Raw genomic sequence first — 20,051 nt, 5'->3', positions numbered from 1 at the left:
ATAGTGATTGGATGGCCACTTCTTAGCGTGTTGGTCTTTTCAAACAATTTTCCACTGTCTATGTATTGTCTCTAGGATTAAGTTCAAACACCTAAGCTTGGCTTTCAAGGTCTCCACAATCCGGTCCCATCCCACAAAACCCCTCTGTCTGTACCTCGTCCTCAAAGCTTACCCTCTGCTCTAGCCAGGCTGGTCCTCTGCTGACCCCCTTCCCTACAGTGTGCCGTATTCCTATCTCCAGGTCTCTGATTACGCTGCTTACCTTGAGTTGAAGGAAATCTCTGTCCCCTTTGCTGATGAAATCCTACCCCTTAGGAAAGTGGTTCCCAAACTTTGCTGCACATTGGAATCACCTGGGGATCTTTACAGACTACTAATGCGTGGCTCCACTCCCTAGACCTTGTGATTTAATTGTTATGGGGTGTGACCTGGGCATCAGCATTTTTAGAGCCTTCCCGGAGGATTCTGATGTGTTGCAGAGTTTGGGAGCCACTGGTATAAACGGAAAACACTCTTAAACTTCGGTATCTCGCTGTCTCACTCTTGCCTTTTCCTGTTCACGAACATCAACACTTCTGGATTCACCAAAGGTGGGCTCCACACCCTGCCCCGTGTACTCATATGTCTGAAGAGCATGCCTCTAACTTATCTGTGATTACACTGCATCAGAATTATTCGTCTGCTTCTCTGTTTCCCTACTGAACTGGAGTTCACAGAATACGCGTACTGTGTCTTATTCATCTCTGTATCTTTGGCTTCTAACACAGGGCATGGCTGGGAGAAGATGCTCCACATAGGCTTGTTGAACTAAAAGAACTCAGCTCCTTGGTACAATCTACAGAGCAAATATTTTACAGGAGTAAAAAAGCCATACTTGCAACTCTCTATGGCTACAATTCTCTCTCTCTCTAGTAAAAAACAGAGAGGGAGTCACAGTCTATGATTCACTATGCTGACAAATATGGAAATCTCCACCAAAGCCTTATCTCATGCCTGCCTCCGGAATTTAGAAGGAAGCACTCATAAGGAACAAGCTGACAGATGACGAAAACAGAGAACCAGCCGCAAGGGAGTGAGACACAAGAAGGATGACATGTAATGTTCCAAGCACAGGGCTTTGTACATAGGAGATACTCAATGGATGGAAACTAATATTACTAGTTCCAGTCCTTGGTCAGAAAGAACCGCATGGTCCTGTTTCCACGGGTCTACCTTCATGACAGGTGGGATTTATATTTCGGGCTGCCAGATGCCATGCCCCCCCTTTGAAGTTCAGCGCTTGTGGTTACAGATGGGTGAACTCAGTGCAGCCACGAGAGAAACTTCCTTGCCCAAGCTATTACCCTATAGTACCTCTCAGGTGTCATTTGTATATTGGGAAATGCAGAAATGTTGTCACCCTGGGAAGTATTCCTGCGGATCCAGATTATGGAAAACCACTCTATCTGATTCCTCATCCACAGGTATTATTATCTAAGTGGTTTCCAGTTCAGAGCTAGTCTGTTACAAGTCACCAGAACATTCTCTATTGAATATCAGAGTCGTTACTGAGAACATTTGTACTTCCCATTCACATTTGTTTCGATGATCAGTAGCTCACTCTTTCCACAATTAAGCCACATATGTCAGCACGCTATTCAAAATGTGACCTTTGACTCAAATGGACGTCCACTCAAAAAGCTGTGAAAGCCTGATTAGCTTTCTGAGATATTTTACATTTTATTTTTACTATGAATGTCATTCACTGTGCTCTGGGCACACAAACTGGCATTCGGTAACAACTCTTCAGATTGGGGGAAATACCATGCCTCCTTCACTTCACGAGAGTCTACCAAGCAGCCTTGTTTTCTTGGTTATCATTTAATTCAGCTTGATTTCTTCCTCAGACTCCTCAGGAGACATTTCTTCCCCTTTAAAGGAATTTCCAAATCCCCTGTCTCCTCTTAGGAGGTTATTTTTGATGCTATCACTGGCTGATGTTTTTACTATGAGACAATGTCATTTGAATTCCTACTGACCATTTAATCCTATTAGATAATTAGTGTAATACACTGGGTGAATCTATTAGAGTTAAATAGCAAGAAAGAACAATTGGTGTTGGTGATCATTTGTGTAGGCTAGCCTAGTCATTTGCTTGTTGCTTATTAACACGAAAGTCTGACATCTGTTAGGGCAATTTGAAAGAGAAGAATCTAGTTGCATTATTTAACTTATTTCATGAATCTTGAATTTCCATAAAGAGCAGGTTTAGTTAACAGCATCCTGTCTTGTCATCAACTCATACCATTCTGATGAAGCCAACACGATTATCCTTAACCACAGAAAGGCAAATATTCAGATTCACAGATTTTTCTGATTGTTGTTCTTTGTCAAAGATACTAGCTGTTGTTTGGTTAGAAGAAGACCATGTATAGGTTTGCTCAGTTGCTGTGATTGGAAATATTCTATGGTTACGAAGATTGGCAGAATATGTGATAACACTTAGTCTAGACAACATGAAGAACACTGGGATTCGCGGGGTGCTAAAAAAATATTTTTTCAGTTATTTTTGTGCAATGAAGATAAATAGCCACTCGATTTGTTGAGTCTCACTCAGCCTTGAAATGGATGAACTTTTTAAAAGGCCTGTGGTAATAATGATTGGCTACCTCAGGGAACACTTTCAACCCTCTTCTCTCTGCTACCTCATGCAGTAGAGGCTGGGAAGCAACATACTGACTTTCCCAGCATCCCTTGCACCTAAGATTGGCTTTATGATCTGGTTCTCACTGATGACATGTAACGTGAAGTCTACGGTGCGGGGCGGTGATTCTGAAGGAATTTTTACTTTTCCTTGCACTTTGTGTCCCAAACGTAGCTGGGATGCCTAGAGTGGTGGGAATTAATTTGCAACCAGAAGTGACAAGCATGAGGACCAAGAAACAGGGTTTCAGATAGAACTGTTGAGCTGCTGCTTCTCTTTTATGTTTCCCTTCCTCCAGACTTTTAATTATATAAGATGACTCAATGACTTTATTCCTTAAGTCATGGCTAGTCAGTTTTGTTGTTGTTACTTGCTGCCAGGAGCAGCTTGTTCGGATAGGTCTCCACCAGTTTGAGGAGATGAGTCTACAATTATGTGAAACAGAAACAGAGTCCAAATTTACTTCCTTGAGAGTAATCTAAGCCAGCACTTTCCAGCAGAACTTTGCATGATGATGGAAAAAGAGGCCATATAGAATATGTGGCCACTGAGTACTTAAAATGTGGCTAGTGCAATTGAGGAAGTGAATTTTTAATTTTCTGTAGTTTTCGTGAATTTAAATTGAACCTGAAATAACTACATGGGACTAATGGCTATCATGTCAAACAGTACAGATCTAAAGAATCGCTAGCCTATAAAAAAAATACTCAGATTACTATAGCTCTCTCTCGAAAATTCAGCCTCTAACTTTATGTATGTTATTGTACAAGCCCAAGAATACCTCATTATGGAAAAATGATGACTCAGTGGGGCTTACATAGTGCCACGTTTGAAGGTTGCTGAACAATATTTAACTTGCGCATTAGCTAACTACACAGAACTGACACTAATTTAAGCATTTTACTGACAACTGTACAACTGACATTTTACTCTCAGTTATCACTGACAACTAACTGTACTGAAGGATGTCTTTCTGGAATAATACTCTCATTCAGACTCCACTCATCCAGCTATTTGTTAAGACTTTTGTATTCCCAATTACAACAGAAAAGAATAATAATGGTGTGCCAGTCTCATTAAGCTGTGAGGGTATGATAACTCTCTGAGATCAACTGTAAATTATAGTTGGGAGAAGGCAGCTGGGTAAGCTGGAAAAGCAGCCGCAAAACATACCAACATGGCTCTAGGAGTGGTGAGATACTGAGAGTTGGCAGCTAAAGGTACTCCAGGAAAAGGGCAGGAGCCGTGCATACTGATTATACTAGCCACCAGCACGCTGGAGGGCCGTCATGCCCTAGAGGATGGTATTCAGTACTGTCTACTACACCCAAATGTGATTTGAAAATATGATTCTCTCATGCCTTGATGTTTTGTGTAAAACTAAATAATCAGCATGCTTACATTTCACAGCTATTTTTTAGAGCCCAAAGAACAACTAATTTTGCAAGTGTCCACGGTGGCCCAGAGCTGTTAAAGTTATCACGTCTTCTATCTCCTGACAAGGACCACCGTCGCAGACAGCTACTCTATTACCAGCTACTTCCTGACTGCTGGAAACAGGTAAGCAAAATCCCTTTGTGTTAGAAACCTGAGTTCCTTCAACGTGGGCTCATGTAAAATTTTAGGACAGAGCTGACAAAGCAAAGGTATCTCTGAGAAAGGACTACCTATAATCAGGGTTCTAACAGAAACGATGAAGAAAATGAGGAGGTGAATTTGGCAAGCCGTATATACTTAATCTGTTTAGTTCTATGTGTAAAACATATCCAATTTTTAAAATATTCAATATGAGAAAGCTACCACTCCACACTTCTAACCAATGGTAGTGCTTCCTGAGACAGTTACAGAAACTGGATCAATTCAACGTTGATTTTTTCCGCAGAGAGAAATTATTTACACTCAGTATCATTTTCGTTTCATATTGACAAGGACTCGCTTATCAGTTGGCATTGCGTTCCTTTGCAAATACCTACGTTTTCTTCATAGGTTCTGCTTTGACCCACTTATTTTATGGTGGCTTCCAATGCCTAAGAAGATAAAGGTTATCACGCATGAGAAGTTAAGACCCAGTCCTGGTAGAGGTGGGCATAAGACATGACCTTTAGGAACACACCGTGTCTGAAATAAGGTCGCATGTAGAAAACATCTCAGTGAAAGGCATATTGAGACATGAATTTTTACCTATGGTATGGCTCTGAAATGCAGAATCTGCAACTGTATCTTCTTCATCCTCTTGCAAGTGTTCATTTGCCTCTTTTATCTGCAGTAACAAGGAAACACTGTGAGTTCCTATGTGTTATATTAAATCGATTGTGTAATCCTCAGAATATTGGTACATTCTATAACAAACATGTGTGTGTGTGTGTGTGTGTGTGTGTGTATATATATATATATATATATATACACACACACACACATATTTTCTTCACTCCATTTTCCCCTACTCTATCACTTGGCTTTATTACAAGTTTTAATTATAAGAGCATATTTTCAGAAATATAACCCCAGCTCTGAAAGCAAGTTATAGGGTACCTGATTCTACATAAGATTTTCGAGATAACAGCTATAGTTCTTTTTAATACTTAATAAAGTCAGTAACACAGAGCTGCTGGGAAAAATTAAAGTCTAAGGAAACATAATTCTTCCAGGGACAGTGACTCCACCACAAGTTATTTTAATGAGAATAAAGAAATACACTTAGATCTGCTGACCTTCTCCTAGAGTATAACTCTCTAAGAAAATGTTATTTTGTTGTTGTTCTTTCCGGAATGAAATGTGAGGTGACTATGATGTGCGCTCAGTGAACTAGAAGGCTGATACATTAACCTAGATTTTTTTCAGGTCAGAAACATCCGCCTTACATTTCAGCTGGGATATCCAGAGGCTGAATGCTGGAGTACCAAATGGAACTCCAGCAGGAATCTAATACAGTCACAGTATTTTACAAATGAGAATTCTGAGATCCAGCAAGTTTCCTTAAACATATGTAAATGCCAACACTAAACCCAGGCCCCCTACTTCCCAATCTAGTAGCAGTAGTAATAACAATATCATGAACAATATCAATAACAATAAAAACAGCCAACATTTAACTACTATGCAGCAGGAGCTGTTTTAAGCCCCTCACACCTATGCTCTCCTAACCTTGCAATGCTAGGAGCTAAGTGCTATCGTTAGCTCCGTTTTGGACATAAGGGGCCTTGAAGAAACAGACAAGATAAGCAGTTGTCCAAGCGGTGGAACCAGGATTCAAACACAGCAAATCTGGTTTCAGTGTTGTGTTCATTTGGTGGAACTTTGTTATTCTCAAATTTCCATGGGACTATGCCGGTGTAGACTTGGCCACAAGGTCAGGACAGCTTATGGTCCTTGGCAGAATGACCCTAAGTAGCTCTTTGAAAATACATCCCAGCCGGTCACCTGGGCAGCCAACGATAATAATGAACTGTGCAATGAACGCGGTGGGGGGACATTAGAGGTTGTCAGTGGATTTGCTCGGGGGCTCGAGTGGAATGCCAAGAAACCATTATTTTATACTTACAATATAGAAAGTCATATGCTGGCCAACTGACCTTGAGCTAGACTTAGCGTTCTACTTTTTAACCTCTTATTTTTCATGACTAACGGAATCAGACCAATTATTTACATTTCATGACCATGGTTCCAATATCAGAATGTAATTGGTGCCTAATCCGTACATACTGAGAGCCAGGAGATGGAGCACTCAGGAGTCTGTCAATGACTGTCTGAACCCTGAAAGGAGAGGGTGTTAAGGGCTGCATACCCAGAGGCCACGCGTCATCACTTTCTTTACCCATCAGCTGTCTGCTGCCAGCACTGCCTTGTTTGTTAGTACCTCCAGCAACATCAACCAGCCCTATTTCTCGTATTTACGCAGGCAGAGAGGAGAAGGTCTGTGCGCATCATCAAGACTAACGAGTTACTTATTCGCCTTCCAAAGTTCACCTAGCTCGGTGACCTCTTTGTGACAAAGCTACTAAGAAACCCCAAAGGAAGGAGACCCAAACACCTTAATTTCCATTAAGAATCCAACAGGAACTTTCTATCCTCATTTACAGAAGCATCAAGAAAATCTATATTTTCAGCCCGTTCCAATACCTAAGACAGGATGCTCCATATTCTCCCACGCCTGTTAGGTGAGATAGCATTTCCTTTGGGTTTTTCTAAATCAACCAATCTTAAACTTGAAGGGGTACCATGCTAACCTGCTAGAAAGTGGGTGAATCATCATCTCCATCAGCCTAGGAAATTCCGAACAGAAGAAGCTAATGATTACAATGAGGTTCTCATCTTGGAGATAAAGGAGAAGAGGCTTAGAGAGGGTTAGTGATCTGTTCAAGGTTATAAAAGGATGTCAGTTTTAGAGTGGGCACTCCTGACCCCTATTCATTGCTGTAATTTAAGTTTTCAGTGTGCTATCTTGTCACAGTCATCCCTTCCAGACCTTCCCAAGAACTACTGTACCTTTCTTAGTGTCTGGCAATTAGGTAGGCAGTATTCCAAATACACATAAACTATATTTTTATTTAAGAGTAGCAAAAAAGTTTTCTGTTTGTGTGTGTTAGTGCCCTGCTTCTCTTTCCTACTTGTTCCGCCGCCTTCGGTGGGACTTAATCACCACCTCTGTCCAAGTATCATATTTAAGAAGGAAAATAAAAACCATCTTGAGGTCCTACCTGTCAGCTCCTTGTCAGAATTTTTCTAGGGCTTTAAGTGCTTAATAGCAAATGCTAAACGTGGCCTCTTGGGTACTTATCAGAGGAACTGGGCTTGTAGACAGGAGTTTTTTCAGCTCTCCTGGGCTAATGACCCCTGAGCAGCGAATGACACATGAGGGGAAGTTTTGAATTGGAAGGGGATGGATGAAGAATCAACAAAGGAATGGAAAATGGGGGAGTGCCTTAGAATGGCATACTTGTCAGCTCTAATTATCCATACAAATAGATTTCAATGCAAAGTGGTGAGTAATTAAAGAAATCCATTTCCATATGGAAATGAGGGGCATAATTTATGTTGGCGGCAGATTCCCCTTGCTAATTGTATTTCTCATAGGCTGAAATTAAAATTAATTTTCACTCTTGATCACACAGTGGCTGTGTGTTGGCGAAAGGTTGTGGAACTTTCCTGGGGGCAAGGGCCTGCGAGCTCAAGATGAAGAATTTGCCGAAGCGAATTCTTCACGTGGCAAAGCACTTCTCAGATGGGAATGGTCACAAAACCAAGAAGTTTGGCTCAGCAAACAACGGTGGTTAGAGACTCAGAATTTCTTCAGCCATCGCTCTACCAGGAACAGATACAAATCAATGTCAGTCATGTCCCATTTGGTAAGAAGCAGCAGGTGACTCGTGAGCAATGATGCGGGTTATTTTTGGTTTCAGTTTGCTGCCAGTACTTTGGGCACCTTCTAATGGTGCACCTCCAACTCTTGCTCATCTTTTGAGCTCTGCAGTTGTAGTCAAGAGCTGTACTAAATACCAGTCTCTAACAGGTAACCATTAAATGCCACTGTACCCATTATATTCTATTAACCTCTCCCATTAGAAAAGGCTGGGAGGAACGTGCTTACAAAGGACACAGGAGGAAAAAGGGAGACAATGTTTCATTGCTGACAAATATATACACATAACTGCAGAATAAGACCCAATATGTGGGGACACCCTTCATTTGGAATTCTGTGTATATTTCTTCTCTGAATCATCCTAACAAGAAATGCATCCCGAGAAAAGAACGTTCTGATGTTAAAGCTCAATGAAAAGGAAAAGAACGTAATGAACCTCTGTGAGAGGAGAGAAGTGATCTTTGGAGGGAAACCTCCTGGAAGGCATTACCTTTAGAAAAGACGGTCATTTAGAAAACCCTGCAGGAGGAAGGCAAAATAGACATGTTTCTTATTAGCATCCAAATAGGATTTAGAACAGAATTGTTCAATTAAAGATGTTGAAGTTATAAAATTTTGCAGAACTTAATAAGATGATAACAATTTGTGTAATTATTGTACTATTTTATGCTACTTCATCACCACAGCACAATTTTAATGGGATTGTATTTGATACTTTTTTATTAGCATATGTGATTTTTTCAGACTATGTGACACTGGGTGAAGAGGATACTCATAATTTAAATTAAAATACCCATGTTAAAATGGCCATCTCTTTCCAGCTATATGATCTCATTAATTTCATTAACGATTTTTATTTTGTCCAGTGACAGCTCAATAAGGAGCTGTTCCTTTGAGACTTCTCATTTCAGAAAATTACCTAAATCCAGAGGAAGGAAGGACTTACAACATGTAGGAAGGAGTGTGCATTTCTTTCTGACTTATTTACTTAATACTGATGCAATCTTTTCTGGGGATGCCTTTTTCCCCTCTTATAATGATTTTGCAGAATTTAAGTAGAAGTGCAAAGTAACATGGCCCTTGTCTAAATTACACAAAAGTCAGAGCTAAGTGGTCTGTAAATGACAGCATAAATGGGGACATAAGCCTCTAATTAAGGCTCTGAAAAGAGAAAAATATTTAATTCAGTAAAGCATTAATGAGACTTTTATACATACGGTAGAATGCATCTAGCAATCTTGAAAATGGATATGCAGTCACCAGTGAACTAAGTGGAGGTGTACTACGTACATGGACTTGATATATGTATGGAAATAATTTTTCTATTATATTACCACAGATTACAATAATTTAAATGCCTTAGGACCCTCATAACTACATAGAGCCTTAGTTTGTTAAGGGCAAAGGATGCTGGTATATTATGGTATAAGGTTTTTTGGGTATTTTTGGCTGCACCTTGCGACACGCGGGATCTTAGTTCCCCAGCGAGGGATCGAACCCGCGCCCCCTGAGGTGGAAAGTGCGGAGTCTTAACCACTGGACCTCCAGGGAAGTCCCTGGTATAAGATTTTTGAAGAGTGATTTTATTCAGGAAAAAAACGTGATATGTAATGCATTATGTGCAGCTATTGTTTTCACCCAAAATAACTACTGTGAGAAGAATTCTCTGCGACACACTTTAAAAGAAGCAGAAAGCAAATTTACCTTGAGCCCCAGGAGGGGAAAATTCCCTTCAACTCTTGGTTTTAAAAGGTTCATGGGTACTCACATCAATGTGCTATGGTATAAAAGTGTATCTCATTTTGCATCTAATTTCCTTTCTATATAGGCTGATAACATACAATGAATAGGTTTTCACTGCTGTTCTTTTACTAGTCCCCAAGGGGACTATGGCCAATGTCCTTTCTGAAATTAGTAATTTTAGTCCGATCCCCATTGCCGATTATAGAGGTGAAAACAAATTGCATTTTACCTTTGAAAAAATGACTAGCTGTTCAACTATCTAGGTTAATAATAGTCCTCTACATGGAAAGCTTCCCAGCCTGACTAATTTTCCTCTTGCAGCTAACTAGAAAATTAGCTTATCCCTATGGATGATGTACATTTGGTGGTTAGGGAATCCTTGTACTTCACAGAGAACAATAAGAGTGTTTCTTGCAGATATTCTGGAAGGACCAAAGGAAACATTATTACACTGTAAAAGACTTCAAATGAGAGAAGAAAAGCAAGGCAAATTACTTTAGCATTAGGAAGTAATAAGAAAGTAAAAATGAGATTGTAAAAGCTAAACAGGTTCTTTTTCTTTTTGGTATCTCTGTACAGTGAAGATATACCCCAAGCTGTCAGCACCATATTAGATGGGGCATAGTTAAATTGAGTGCCTCTGATAAGGGGCTCTGCCAGCCTATCAAAGTTTTAGATCAGTTGGATTGAATTTCTGGCATACTGCACATCTCCGCACGTTTATTCTCTCTCTTTCCTTTCAGTGACACTACAGAGGCAGCCTTAGACACACTTGGAATTTGTGGTTTTATAATGCAAGGGACATCTATGTTTTCAAGAAGGCATGAGACCATGGAAGCCAAGAGCAAGAAGTGGGGAAAAGAAAAAAAAAAAAGCTTTTGCAAAGAACATAGTCTGCATATGATTTCAGAGGGTTTGGAAAAGAAAAAAAAAAAAAAAGAACTTGAAGCTCTTTAGAGTCAAGGGCTGTTTGAAAAAAAAGAGCATTTAAATGTACATTTGTCTCAAATTAAAGTGAAACTCGAAGGAACCCTAAACATCAATAATAATTAAAAACTAATAATGCCAATCACGATTACTTCTAAAATCTCCTCTACTCTTGAACCACCCCCCCAAAAAATGAGTAATCGCTTCATGTTTCAGGTTTTCCCTAGGAAAATGGTAGCACATAGTATATTTTATAATCCCTTTTATTAGAGCCCAAAAGTATATGGATACAGGAATTCTGAAAAGATACTGTTTTTTGCTCGAGTGCTTTAAAATTTACATAAAGGAACAAGGAATATCACCAGACCAGTGATGCAAGAACAGAAAGAACGTAAGGAGAGGAAGTTCAATTTAAGGTAATTTTAAAACAAAAATATTATTTGAAACTGGCATATCCTTGGGAAATATAAAAATGCCTTTTATTCATTTTTTTAAAGGAAATTACCCCCTGAGTTCTGGACCTCATAATTAAAACACTAAATGATAGGGAGTCAAGTTCCAAAAAGGATAACTTTCTTTTTTTTTTTCTCTTACATGTATTTTATTTTTTAACATCTTTATTGGGGTATAATTGCTTTACAATGGTGTGTTAGTTTCTGCTTTATAACAAAGTGAATCAGTTATACATATACATATGTTCCCATATCTCCTCCCTCTTGCGTCTCCCTCCCTCCCACCCTCCCTATCCCACCCCTCTAGGAGGTCACAAAGCACCGAGCTGATCTCCCTGTGCTACGCGGCTGCTTCCCACTAGCTATCTATTTTACATTTGGTAGCGTATATATGTCCATGCCATTCTCTCACTTCATCCCAGCTTACCCTTCTCCCTCCCCGTGTCCTCAAGTCCATTCTCTATGTCTGCGTCTTTATTCCTGTCCTGCCCCTAGGTTCTTCAGAACCTTTTTTTTTTTTAGATTCCATATATATGTGTTAGCATGTGGTATTTGTTTTTCTCTTTCTGACTTCCTTTACTCTGTAGGACAGTCTCTAGGTCCATCCACCTCACTACAAATAACTCAGTTTCGTTTCTTTTTACGGTTGAGTAATACTCCATTGTATATATGTGCCACATCTTCTTTATCCATTTATCTGTCGATGGACACTTAGGTTGCTTCCATCTTACGTGTATTTTAAATGATGAAAAGTTGTCCATGACAGTTACAGAAAATGGATGGAGTTACCTTTTTTGGAAGTTCCATTTATGTATATCTGTGTGTAAATGTGTGTGTACACACACACACTTTTTAACAAGAGTTAAATTAAACTCCCCACGAAAACTCATATATGGGAAATGTTTAGTGGGCGTCCTCACTTATGGGAAAGCTCAACAAGATTTGGGAAGAGTCATGGGACATTCGTATTAAAATAGGAAATACAGGCTGTCTTCAAATGGCTCCAATCTATATAAATCCAGGATGGAAGTCATGCAATTCTGAGACAGCTAGTCAGGATCGTTAGCTTTAAGTTCTTTTCCGTTTTCGCGAAGCTCTTTCAAATGCTTTCTGCTTTCAACTTCTCTTGGGAGACCTAGCTCTCAATCCTTAAGGGTGAGCACGAAGCATGCGTATTTGGAATTTTAACGTGTCCTCTTTATGAGATCCGGATTCTAGTGACTTTGGTTCTAATATTTAAACTCTAAAATTCTATCAGCGTTAATCTCAGCTGACTCAAGCTATACTCATCTGCCCAAACCATCCTTTTTCCTCTCCCCTAAAGTATTACTAAAATAGAAGCAAATGGCTAGTATACTTTTTCAGATGTTTGAGGATAGAAGATCATCTAGTCCAGTAAAAAGAAAAGTATAAACCAAGGAAAGTACTGCCGTCGCCTTCAAAACTGGTACCCAAAGAGGATCAAAGATCAAAGATAATACCAAAAGCCTCAACATCTGCAAATCTCTATTTCTACCCCGCATTCTCCAAAACAATGTAGAAACTGTACTATTTCACAGGAAAAAGCACCCCCTGATCACTTCCCCGAGACGGTTTCCACATCAGCGATTTTGCACTTCAATTTCCAAAATCCAGCCTGATCCTCTGCAGATGACAATACTTTTGTGAGCTGAAATAACGTGCAAATTCTGCCGTTACTGTTGGAAATCACTCATTCCCGATTCACGGGCGGTGGTGAACGGGTCTGGATTTCTGACGTAACTAAGAAACTTACAGCAACGGCCAAGCTTCTCACCCCAGCTTGCTGGAAACCCAAACAGCAGTCTGTCTCCATCTTTTAGAAGCTGATGGCATTCCCGGCCCAAGACCCCCGTGCCATTCTGCTGCCCCTGTGCTTTGTGACCATGTCGACGGCCTGGGGTCGGTAGTTTCGGAGCTCGTTCCAGAGCTGGAATCTCTCTGTCCAGATTCACGATGGAACCAACAGATCAAGCGATCTTTTGTACAACCCAAGGTCCAGCTGTCTACCTTATCACGATCGATCGAGGTGTCTGAGGAATTAGGAATTCTTGGTTAGGCAGCACGTCTATTGCAAACAGAAGAGAAAACCCTTCAGGGCAGCTGGTCAAGCCAAGAAGGAAAGGAACTTCACGGGAGTGATGAAGGCGGTTCTTGACTGGACGGAGCTTTTCTCAAAGCGATGGGTGGATTTTGAAGGCCTAAGATGTTTCCTGGTTCATTTGTCCTGAAGCAATTCCTCCTCCTGTTGTACTGGAAATAGCTGGCCGCTCCCAGGGTCCAGGGTCACCACCACCACGGACACGATACGAGACACGATTTTTGCTATCATGTTGCCTTGTGGGTTGCCGAACGAGGGATAGCTGTCTCCGCCGAGCGTGTTTCCGTGGCCGTCACGATGGGGGTGGCAGCTGCCGCCGCCGCCTCCTGCGGGCGGCCGGGGCCCGGGCGGGTAGCGGCTGTCCTCGAGGTCCCTGTCGCTCAGGAAACCTGGGCAGCCTACAGAAGCCCCGATGGGCAGCCTACAGAAGCCCCGATGTGCAGCCTGCACGGCGGACCATGCTAGCTCCGGGGCTAGCGCCCAGTCCCAGGACAGCCTTGATGTCCCAGCCGGGAGCATGGGGCACAGCTCCAGGCTCTGTCCCCTCTCCCTTGACCTGCAGCATCCAGGCCTGGTTCCAAGGATAAGTTTCTTAAGTCTTAACACCTTCTGTCTTAGGTAGGATAAGTCGGTGTTTACAACTTTAGGAAAAATGCTTAAATCAAATCATCAAAATAGCCAATGTTCTCCTAAATTGCTCTGCACTTTTATTTTTTACAATCATTTTCGTTCCTTTTTGCGTTGCTGGAAATGATGGAAAGCATCATCAGGACAAATTCCCAGCACAAGGGTGTAATTGGAAGATGACACTCGCAGCATCATTTGCCTGCACTGTGATTATACCATCCTTCTGAAAAGAGAACTACAAAGGCAGCGAGAGTGGAGGGAGCGAGGCCCATTCCAATCTAACTGCCGTCACTCCGCTACAGCGTCACCAAGATTTCCCTCTTTTTTCTCTTTGGCTTTAACCTTCCCTTTCCCCCGTACTCTCCTGCCTATATATTTTCATCAGCAAAGGGTAGACAGAACCCAACTAGCCCATCTCAGAACCTGACACTTCATAACCAGGATGGTAAAAGACTTACCAGGGAGCCTTTCGGTATTTCCATATCTGCTTTGGTTTTGATGTTCTTCTTGTGGGTTCCTTGAGTGCCGATAGAGCTGCCGGTGACACAAGAGCCCTGGGAGCTGCCCTTTAACACGCTCCTGCAGGAAACATTATTTGATCCACTTTCGGTCTGTTGAGCTGCTTTCTTATCAACTCTGCAGGTAGAAAGTGATTCCTCTGATCAATTACATTGCTCGTCTGCAATCGCTCTACTTTTCCCAATCCTTTAATGTTTAAAGTAACCTCCGTGTGTCTCTTTGTCTTTAAACCCTTGAGTGATAAGTGTGTCTCACTGGCCTTGGTCAAATCTTCATCTGCTATTCCAGTAGTGTGTCAATTTAGATTTGATAATGCAATGATTTATTTTTATTTTTATGACTGCTTGTGAGATGGCGGGTGTGTGTGTGAGGGAATAGAGTAAAAACCACTGGGGAATGACTGCTAAATATATTTCTGGCTTAAGATCAGCAGAATCTGTAATCACCTCTGGAAAGTTTCTAAGTTTGCTCGGTACGATCAGTGGGGTCAGCATCCTTTAAAAACGTATGTGTAGTTTTCTTCCATTTCGTGCCATGTGGGTATATTCATGATTTCTACTGTAGGCTGGATTTCCATCAACCGTGATAAAACTTACCATTCTTTAATTTCAAAGACCACTGGTTTGGTTACCAAAGTAACGTGGACTAAATTACCATTTTATTGCTAACTTTTATTTCATTGTTTAAATTCTGGCTAATGTGTAGAAGATTGCTACGATGAATTTCTGCTTGTATGAGAAACATGCTTGACTGGTATTCAGTATGCAGGAAACAAACAACTCTCCCTGTTGGGGGGTGAGGAGAGGGTAGGGTTCTGCACTGCCCTCTACACTGCCACCCTCTTTGCCAACACGCTACCTGTTTAGGAGTTCCGTCATAAAGGTGTCTTTCGTTGCACACGGAACAGGGCTGGGTCTATTCCTCGATACAAACTTCACTTGGTCATAAATGTCTGGCGGTGTTTTCAGGTTATTTCTGTTTTGTAAACCACTGTCTGGACCATCTGCCAGCTCGATGTCCCTGTTAAGTTCGTTTTCCATCTCGCATTGTAGCTCAGGCTTCTTTTTCTCTTTCTTTCTCTCTGATTTTAGCTGTTTGTTTCCAAACCCCAAACCTTTCGCATCTTTCTTTTCTGCTTTGGTTTTGGAGACATCCATCTTCCTGCTACTGAGAGCCGGCAGTCTGCTCCTCCGAAAACCGAACCAGCTGGCAAAAGAAGGCCCGGGCTTTGGCTTCGCGTCCACAGAGGTGGACTTTGTTTGCACTTGGCCCTTTTCCACATTTTCCTGAATGCACAACATGACCTTTTCTTCAATTGTGGGTGAGAGGGGGGCTTCTGGGCTCACAACACCGGTCCTGGTTGTAGACGTGTCTGGATACCTTCCAGAAGTTTCTAGCTTGGAGGTCCTGCTGGTTTCAAAACTGCTGGGATGCCGTGTCCTCCCCGGACTCTGAGGGGCTCCCGGGCCGTCTTTTGGGGTGGACGGGCACCTGCCGTGGTCGCTGGCTGCTTCCTCTGGTGCAGTCACCCTGGCACCTTCTCCCTGGGCGTAGGCCGGCTGCTCTTCTGTTCCGGGTGGGGCGGGGGGCCCTTCGGATTTTGGAAGGATCCTCAAAGGCAACTTGCTTGGACTCCCGTGCTGGCTGCTGGAGCTGCCTGTACTCCCCAGGGAGCCCTGCCTGGAGGAAGGATGCCCCAGGGGCCTCCCAGCACCGGGGAGACCGTCAGACACGGGGGCAGACGCGGTCTTGCTGGGAGAGCCTTCCGTGGAGGAGCTCTGCCGGGTGAGGGAGTTGCCCCTCTCAGCAGTGTTGGTAATAATCTGAGTCCGGACCTTGCCTGGCCCTTCCACGGAGGCCGTGGGGGGCTTGTCCCCTGAGTGAGCGCTGAAACTCTGGCTGCGGGCTTTGGCTCCGTTCATGCCTAGAGCTGGTTTTAGCAGCGGTTTGTTGGAGGACAGGGATCTCTTCACAGACTTGTTTTCTACCGCATCTTTTCCATCGGCCCCAGGGGTGCTACTTTCCAGTGACTCTGGCGTTGCTGTTTCGAGGGGAGGCCCTTCGGCCAAACTCTCCTGTGCTCGTAAACCCAGTGGAGACGCACTTCGTTCGCCTCCTGTGGTCTCAAGGCTGCTGGCGTTCCTGGAGGTCCCTGGCTTATCCTTGCTCACAGCCGCGGAACTTTTCGAGGCTTCGTTGAGGCTGTCTTTTTCATGTTTCCCTGGCACTGCAGAACTCTTCCTGAGCAACTGGGGAGACTTCATGAAGACTTTGAGCCCAACGGGGAGGCGAGTTTTCAGTCCTCTCTCATGAGGGTTTTGACAACCCTGCGGGGTGTTGTGGCTTTTGGAGGGTGCTGATGAGGGACTGCTAACCTGAGATGATGGCGACTCACTTACCCCTAAGAAGGAAGGCTTGGGGGGTGTGGAGACACTGTCATTCAACTGTCCTTTTCTCGCTGGAGACACACCTTTGGAAGACGGTATTTCCAGTGGCTCATGGGTAGCAGGACAGTTCTTGGGAGTCCGTAACCCTATGTCCGTTTGTGTGGTCCCAAGTGTTTGGTGAGGTGGGGTTTTGGGGACACTTCTCTTTGGAGAGACCTTTGGGGGCCCTGGGGCCATCCCAGCAAACGAGCTGGAGGGGCTGTGAGCAGGGCACCTGGTTTGGATCGCTGTTTCTGTGGAGGGCGGAGGGGGAGCGAAGACTGGCTTTTTGAAGGCCACAGAAGGTTTCTTCCCCTGCACTTCTGTCACGGTCTGATTAAAATAAATAATTGGAGCAGAGGATCCTTTCAGAGGGGGGGATTTCAATACTGTCCTCGCCGCCTCACTGGGGACCCCGCTCTCTGGCTTGGCCCATGAAGGTGGCGACAGATAGTCGTAACTGGGCCTGGCGAGCAGGGAGACCGACCTGCCTGGAGGGGACGGCAGGGAGGGCGATCTCAGCCCGGCCTCTGGCCCCGGGTCACAGTGTTTATCCCTCGTGGGGGGCTCGCCATCGTCACTCGGCTGGGCGGGGGGCCTGGGCAGCAGCTGTGACGCTGGAATCTGACTCCTGGAGTACTGGGCCCAGTCCCTTCTGCTGAAGATTTTGGAGCCGTGAGGGAGCTGCGTGGAGGGTTTTGGAATGTGCGAATCTGGCGGTAAAGCAAAGAGGGGCTCTGGGCCTTCAGACTTTTTGAACCGTGAGAGTTTCCCCGGAGCTGGTGATCTCTCAAGAGGCACTGGGCCAGCTGAGGGGACCGTGAGGGAGGCTTCAGGCTCCATTATCCTTGATTTCTGAGGTGAAGGCTTGCCCCTGGTAGGTATTTTTGTCAGACTTTTCTTCTGATAGATGCCCGTGGCCACAGAGGACCTAGAATGACTCTGGCATGATGGAGCGTGTGTTGGTTTGGTCAGTCTTTGTCGCTGAGTGCTTTGCGTCACTGTCCCGGGGTGGAAGGATTCAGTGGGTGTCACGGCAACATCGTCTACTTCTTGTCTTGGAATGTTTCTCTCAGTTTCCTCTTCAGATCTCTTCAAGAAAGGATAGTCTCTAGCAGCAGCCCCTGGCTGTAAGTGAGCAATTCCCTGAGGTAAAAGTTCAGTGTGTTCTGTCTGGGGCCCAGCAGGGGCCTGATGGATGGAAATCTCCTTTCTGGTAACAGTGACCAGGCCAGTCTGGTGAGAGCTGAACTCAATGGGCTCGCCATCTTCTGCATCAAATATGACAGTAATACATTCTTCTGAGGAAGTCCGTTTTACAACCCTTTGCTGCTTAATGAAACTAAACGTCTTTGGCCTGCTCTCGAAGTGGACGGGCACTTGTTTATCTTCCTCCTCAGGAGACCCACGTTGAGATCTTCCGAATCCCACGTGGACGTCCAGGTTCTCCACAGACTTGTCGGCGTCCACAGTCAAAGACACGTCGGAAGGGCTTTTCTCATCACTGCTCTCTATGTGCAGCTCATCCAGGGTTTCGGTGTCATCAGTGTCTGAGAGCTGGAGACTGACAGACAGGCAGCCCTGGCTGTGCGGGTCCCTCTCTCTCTGTACCTGAGGCCCCTGCGCACTTGGGCACTGCTTCCGCTCCAAGGGACAGCTGCTAGCACAACTGGTCAGCTTCTCAGGCCTTTCCCAGGGGTAGACGGAGGAAGTGACTTCTGAACAGTGTCTGCCATTCAGCTCCCAGCCAAAGAGACTGTCAGAAACACTGTGGGTTAATTTACAACCGTGCAGCCTGCAGCCCTGGTGCGGAACTGCCTGGAGCGAGGCTAAGGAGGAAGGGTCCTCTTCGGCATCGTCGTGAGAATCTGTGTCATAAGCAAATGCCTTGTGGGGCTCCTTGCAGGGGCTCCCCGTGTCCGTGGGTTTGCAGGGGGGATATTCCTTGAGGCTGCTACTTTTAATTCCTGGCGAATAGATTCCTTCATTGGAGTTCATGCAATCTTTATAACCCCATTTGGTTATCACTGATGGGGGTTCAAGTAACACTTTTCGCTTCTGGAGCTTTCTGAGTCCTTCCAAAATGTGGCTTTCCTTGATGCGAGTCGGAGGTAGTTCATCTGTGGGACTAGCAAAGCCACTAGGGAGTGAAGAGTCAATACTTAACCTTTTGTCCCAATTTTGTGATGACTGCTAGGAGAGAAAAGGAGACATGAGAAATGATTGAGCTCTGTGGATCACCAATTTATAAAAGGAAAAGGCCATCATTAGACTTAATTCGCTCTAGTGGTTGATAAATATTCACATATAAATGCATTTATTCATTAATTAATTCAAACTAATTCATTAACTACACAGTGATTCTCTACCTTGCCAGGTCCTGAGCTAAGCAGCATATGATATAGATAAGTAGAGGATGAGGACCCTGCTTTCAAGGAGCATGCAACCCCCAGGAGGAGTTGAGCTCAAGGAACCATAAGTCAAGGGATCATATGAGACATACAGGGGTAGCAGGTACTCCAGAATTTCAGACGAGGGAGACCACATGTCTGTTTGGAAAAGAAACACAAAAAGCATATAAGTTTCCTTTTCTTTTCTTTTTTTAAAAAATAAACCTAGCCCTAGAAAGAGAGATAGGTTTGCCTTAGTTTAAAAGTAGAGGAAATGATTTCCAGGTAGAAGAAATGGGAGGGCAAAGACCTCAACTGGAAAAGTATGCTTAAGGAACACTTAGGGAGTAACCAGAAGACACTATGGCTCACTGCTCAGTGTATACGGCAGGTAAAGAGGGTAAATGGAAAAGTGAGTTGGTCCCTGCCTTTACGGTCCCTTCCATTCTAAAGACTGAAAGTTAGAATGCCATGTGGCTTCATGACTTTACTCATTGATAGGCAGTGAACATCTGTGAAATGTTTACACAGATAGAGCAGCTGGGCATTTGCTGTTAGAAGTCATAGCAATGGTTCACCTACTAACTTCAAAAGGTCAATTTCCTGTTCTTCATATTTCTCCAAATACCAGTGTTAGTTCTGGAGAAGTGACCGAGAAATGACATAGAAAAAAACATGGCATTCTACTCAGACATTCATATTTATCAAATTACTGCTAGCAAGAAACAGAATGGCAGAGGAGGAAGCTTACACTGACCAAGCATTTGCTGTGTACCAGCCCCTGACCCGGTGCTTTGATTTAATTT

General features: G+C 43.6%; 1 protein-coding gene and 1 pseudogene across 7 annotated transcripts in view; both read right to left on the bottom strand.

Moving 5' to 3' along the window:
• The window catches only part of NCKAP5 (NCK associated protein 5), a 1,056,356-nt gene that overhangs the window by 79,613 nt on the left and 956,692 nt on the right, over positions 1 to 20,051 (bottom strand). For 6 of the 7 annotated variants that reach the window (XM_067742126.1, XM_067742130.1, XM_067742132.1 and 3 more), the window contains 3 exons: positions 15,288 to 19,048; positions 14,369 to 14,546; positions 4,865 to 4,943 (listed from right to left, as the gene is read on the bottom strand). In XM_067742126.1, the coding sequence (XP_067598227.1) occupies positions 4,865 to 4,943; positions 14,369 to 14,546; positions 15,288 to 19,048 (4,018 nt within the window). The remainder of the gene's footprint in view (positions 1 to 4,864; positions 4,944 to 14,368; positions 14,547 to 15,287; positions 19,049 to 20,051) is intronic. The other variant, XM_067742129.1, reaches the window with a different exon arrangement.
• On the bottom strand, positions 11,481 to 13,802 carry LOC137225958 (glycoprotein Xg pseudogene; annotated as a pseudogene).

This window comes from Pseudorca crassidens, chromosome 6 (genome assembly GCF_039906515.1).
Source record: "Pseudorca crassidens isolate mPseCra1 chromosome 6, mPseCra1.hap1, whole genome shotgun sequence".
Lineage (NCBI taxonomy): Eukaryota > Metazoa > Chordata > Mammalia > Artiodactyla > Delphinidae > Pseudorca > Pseudorca crassidens.
This window is presented reverse-complemented; position numbering and strand designations above follow the sequence as displayed.